The sequence below is a fragment of the Aphanomyces astaci genome (genome assembly GCF_000520075.1).
Source record: "Aphanomyces astaci strain APO3 unplaced genomic scaffold supercont1.140, whole genome shotgun sequence".
Lineage (NCBI taxonomy): Eukaryota > Oomycota > Saprolegniomycetes > Saprolegniales > Verrucalvaceae > Aphanomyces > Aphanomyces astaci.
Window position 1 is genome coordinate 51,689 of NW_009798403.1, and position 5,469 is coordinate 57,157.

The window sequence follows — 5,469 nt, forward strand, 5'->3', positions numbered from 1 at the left end:
GGATTAGATGAATGTGCCCATCTACATGACCTTCCTCGGCATGTGAGGCCAGGACGGTCGCTACGCATTTCGTACGGGTAGGCCCATGGTGAGGTGATGATATAAGGAGTCCAGGACCGCGGAATGAAATTTAGATGGGACGGAAAGGTTGCAGTGGCTTGCATGGAAGGACAGAGTTCAAAGACATGGGCTCTTGGCCTCACAGTCCACGACTTTCGACTCTGTCCTTCCATGCAGACAGTGAAATTTGTAGGTCGGGTTGCTTGTAGTTCTTGTGACTTGGGGCATGAAGCATGGTGGACTACCAGAGGGCAAGAACCATGACATAGGTTCTTGGTGCCGAATGGCATAACACGATATTTGCAGTAGAGCGGTTGGTCATGGAAGGAGCCCTTGAGGAGTCACGAAACGGATTCTTGATGTGAGTATGAAGCTCATGCGACTTGTCATGGCTCCTTCCAAGAGCTACACCCGACCTTGTGCACAATTAATGTCGGACCACGCCGTCCGGCACGGACCATCTAGAACGCCTCCTAAGTTCCTCGTACAGGTAACCAAGCGCCATGGCCAACATCTATCAAACCTCGCGAGACCAACCCATGGAGTTTGGTAGGTTAGGATGTGATCTGTCTGTAGTCCATGCGAGTAGTTCGGGGTGGGTTTCGTGGGAGTTGGATCGATGATCCGTGTCGTGGAGCTAAGTAGTGTATATACCAAGCATGTTCATGCCACGGATCATCGATCCTACTTCCAATGAAACGACCGAGAACAACTCTCATGGCCCTGGCCTTCCCTATAACCGCCAAACGCGTAGGATGCGACCGCTGTGGCGCGGGTGGTTGTGGGGCTCGTTGTGGGAATTGTGGTCATGGGGGTATCAATCGAGCCCGGGGCGTCAGTCGTCGCATGTGCTACGTCGTGACTAGGGTCAGCGCGTTGCGCGCATTTCACAATGCATGTTGTGTTGCTGAGAGCCTTGTGATGCTCGAATCTCTCAGCAACACTACCAGCAAGATGGCTTATTGCGATAGTTGGTGTGCAAGTAAAAGCGTTTGCAGGTTGCGTACACAACGATGCCCAGTAGATTAATCTAGAATGCTACTACATGTCATGTAGTAGCATCTACATTAATGTACTGGGCATGGATTGGAGTTAGCGATAACGCTTTATGTGGATGTTGTAGATAAAGTAGTGTGTATGTATACAAGCATGCAGTTTTACGGTTTGTTTATGGCTTGCAACGTGTATGGGGTGAGACTGTGATGCAAGGGCCCAGCGACAGGATATGCAAGTAAGCGCTAAGGGCATCCCCACCGGTACGACTGTACAATCAGATTGTAAAATACCGTTTTACAGTTCTTGTATTTTGATTTTCGTCAACCCCAGCGGCATGGAATAGGATTTCCACGCGTACATCGTGAAAATAGAGGCAACACTCGCCAGTCACGACATTTTGAACTCGCTTACAATGTAGATAGCTTATGTTGTAGCGATGGAACACCCTAATGTTATGTACTACCGTAGTGGAATGCCAGCGCACCCCTTTTGTATATCCCGCCACAATAATTCAACGCACATCACCTACTTGCATACTAGTACTCCCTAATGTTAATGTGCTACTGCATTGTTCACATTGAGAGAGGGTATGCAATTAGGCGGTGTGATGTTGAATTATTGTAGAAGGGTGCCACAGAAGGGCATGATAGATGTTGACTATGTTGGTATTGCCCACCAATGCGACTGTATCGATCGAAACGATGAGGACTGTGGGTGGTGATGCAACTACTTCTTTTTGCATGTCCAACATACATAGCCTCTAGCACTTCCCTGTAAATGCACGAGATATCGTTGGCTTCAGGTAAAACTGGAATAAATGCGAAGCCTGAGTTTGTTTGGGTTTGGACTTTATCGAGATTGGCTGGGAACGACATGCCTCCGGTCTCCCATCTCCCCGATGACGTCACGAACTACGTGTTGCGGCCCAGTTAAGCATGGCGGCCCTCGCTGGCCCGACCAACTACAGCCACGCAGCCTTTGGCATCATCTGCAGCAACTGGGCCGCATCAAAGCATGACGTACACAAGACTATGCGGATGTTCATGTTCCAGTTGCTGGCAAAGTAGTACGTCATGTTACATACGACTTTGCCGACAGCTGGAGTGACAACGCAGCAACACCCGAACGACTTGATGTTCGTCGCGATGGTGGCAAGTGACACCACTACCACCACGATCACGACTACTGCCACCTCCACTGTCCCCTCATCATGACCTCTCGCAGCCCTGTGACCGCGTGCCCTCTTTGCGACTTGCGCCACCCTGTTCGCCACGTTGACCTCATCACTACTCGTGTCACTGTTGGCCCCGTCACCACGACCACCAAGGCGCCTACTGGACACCAACGACAAGCTTGAAGGCATACCCGCTAACGTAAGTACCCATGTACGCCCCTCTCCATCGAGGTCCAAATACTAGTACTAGTATGTGGTTAGCGATTCGCATACTACAATATAGATGGTACAACAATATTTGAGGTGTCCTGGTGCTTTTATATATACTCGGCAAACTTTTCATCAGACAGCGTGACGGTTAAGCTTTCAGCTCGTAAGGCAGAGGTTGCGGGTTCAAGCCCCGTTGAGGTACATAGTTTTTACATCGTACTAGTACACCTTTCCTTCAACGTGCCGTGTCCATTAGATAGGACCGAGCCAAATGACTATCAAGTCGTCTGAATACTGTGATAGTTTAGCGTCTAGCTATTAGGCCAGAGGTTGCGGGTTCGACCCCTGATTGTGGCATACTTTTTCACTCATTTTAATTTGAGCATACCTTGGTGTGAAAAGCACCCTCCTATTATATCACATGGCTCCGTGCATTGAATGAGGTTGTGCATGCTTGGATATTACCTTATATCTGCAATTAACGCTGTAGCCGTCAATGGCTGTGCGTTAGAAAGCTAAGCAGCCCATTCAAGAATTGACTGTGAATGCTGCAGCTTACTAGTACTGTATCACTAGTTTGATTGGCTAATCGCCATCATTGCATTGCGTCATAGACAGGCCGATCAATCTGATGATTGTCGCACATACGTTCCTTGCAGAATGGTCGAGGAACGCTCTTTGTGATCAGGTACATTAACCCATTAGGCCTCTGGACGAATTACACAGTTTTTGCTCAAATAGTGCAATATATTGGAATCATATCGAGATATTTCGCATTTTGTGCCTCAACTGACGATATATATACGATAAAATTATCTACTGACTCTTTGGCTGAAAGATTGACAACTGCACCAGTGATCAAGAAACCTCGTAATTTACTCATCTACTTGTCAAATATGAAGTTACTGATCAAATATGTAAATATAGAGGCATATTTCCATCGCTCTTGGACTCAAATTCTCGTTGGCTGTAAATTGTTCGCGTCAATCACAACGACAGCTCACATCCTCAAGAGTGCGTTCTAACCATTCCTTTAATCGTAACTCATAATTCATCTCTTTCATCTCCTGTGTACCATGCGTCTCAATGTGTCGTCTATGATGGAGCGCCTCCAGGACCAGACTGCCTCGGATATCCTCGACCTCCAGCAACGACCCGTTGCCTCCCCCTCCAGACCATCTGGTGCCTCCCCACCCGAACGACGTGGTGTCTCCCCCTCTAGACCATCTGGTGCCTCCCCACCCGAACGACGTGGTGCCTCACCCTCCAGACCATCTGGTACCTACCCACCCGAACGACGTGGTGCCTCCCCCTCCAGACCATCTGGTACCTCCCCACCCGTACGACGTGGTGCCTCGCCCTCCAGACCATCTGGTGCCTCCTCACCCGGACGAGGTGCTCGGTTGCGTGTAATAATCGATAATGTGGTTCACCCTAATCGATATGACAAAACTCTTTGCACTTCTTGGAGAACACGCCGACGATCTTATCTGCTGGCCCCTGGGCTTTTGTGACGGAGCTGGTGCCTGGCCTTTGGCTGCTCAATTACCTCGTGATACGCTCATCTTGTATATTTGCTCGATCGGTCGATATTTTATGAATTCGACTGGACTTGTGCTGCTCATGATACGGCCATCATATTGGTATATTTGTTCGATAGGTGTGATTATCTTCGAATTCGACCGTCCTTCCCCAGAGGTCGCTAGCTAGACCTTTGCTAGATTTTTTGTGACCCGTCACAAAAATGGTGGACAACTCCTACCGAACTAAAATTGTGCTCAAACCATCTGTTAATGACCACATGTTGACAGTGGGCGTCAGCATCGAGTGCCACTTCTTTCATACTACTACTGTAGTACTGTCTGTACCTACTGACGGGTTTACTCCTGCCAAAAGGGGAAAAGTTGAATATTTTAAAAAATATTGAAAAATAGAAGAATCTCAAAATACATCCGGAGTGTGCTGAAATCAACGAATCCAATTGGCTTGACATGTGAATTCACAAAAAAATGAGTTGATTACATTTCAGAATGCAAAATGGAAATGTCTATACTCAAGTCAAGACTAAAGCGTACTCAAACATCCAACCTACTAGTAGTAGTATATGTTAAGAAGCTTGCTCGTGTAAAGTGGGCCATGTATTCCGTCCTTCCCGACAAGTTTCAGTCTACGACATATACAACTGCGTCCATATCGATGAGAAGTGGCGCGACGAGGTTGTTACTTATGACCGAGAGGTCTTTGATGCTGGCTCTTCCATGCTGTCCCAGCACGACCTTGACCGACGAGTGATGTGTGACCTAGCGGCCCAGACGACAGCAGATTTTGAGATGAGCGACATGTTCAGTGCATAGGAATCCCTTTCCATCGAGGACTAGGGGTACTAGAACTCCTAGTATTCATTACTCCTAGTATAGGAGTAAATAATGTAGGTTTGACTAATGCTATATTATGTATTAATACATGTAGCTTCAGTATCGACGAGCAATATTAATATTAAAGAAACTTTTGTTAGTATATTATCTTACAATTAGTACGGGGAGGGGTAATTATTTATTATATTTATGAGGTCCGTGTTTTGGCAGCTCTTTTCTGTCCTTCAACACTTTTGAAATGGCATGAGTAAACCCGTCTGGAGGTACGGAGGGGGGGAATAGCTCAGGTGGTAGAGCATCGGTTTCTTTCTCAAAGGTCATGGGTTCGATCCCCAGCTTCCCCGGATTATTTCCGCTAGGATTTATCCATCCCTCCCCTGGGAAATCCGGATAACAAGGGCTGTGTACGAAGGACGAGGACCGAACTTCGAAGATGGTTGGTCGAAGCACGACCTATGAAGCGTTGGGCAAAGTAACAACCGAAGATTACACACGAATTCATAAAATATCGACCCATCGAGCAAATATACAAGATGAGCGTATCACGAGGTAATTGAGCAGCAAAAGGCCAGACACCAGCTCCGTCACAAAAGCGCTCGGACCAGCAGATAAGATCGTCGGCGTGTTCTCCAAGAAGTGCAAAGAGTTTTGTCA

At 47.5% G+C, this 5,469-nt stretch overlaps 1 protein-coding gene and 1 pseudogene across 2 annotated transcripts; both read left to right on the forward strand.

Annotated features, from left to right (window-relative positions):
• Positions 1–1,991: 1,991 nt before the first annotated feature.
• H257_18165 (hypothetical protein) lies at positions 1,992–3,853 on the forward strand (the record flags this gene model as incomplete). The annotated part of the gene is made up of 2 exons (XM_009847175.1): positions 1,992–2,119; positions 3,556–3,853. 2 exons carry the CDS (start codon positions 1,992–1,994, stop codon positions 3,851–3,853), a joined length of 426 nt encoding a protein of 141 aa, XP_009845477.1.
• Positions 3,854–5,087: 1,234 nt separating this feature from the next.
• On the forward strand, positions 5,088–5,159 carry H257_18166 (annotated as a pseudogene). The gene has a single exon. The product of its transcript is annotated as a tRNA-OTHER (tRNA).
• Positions 5,160–5,469: the final 310 nt, after the last annotated feature.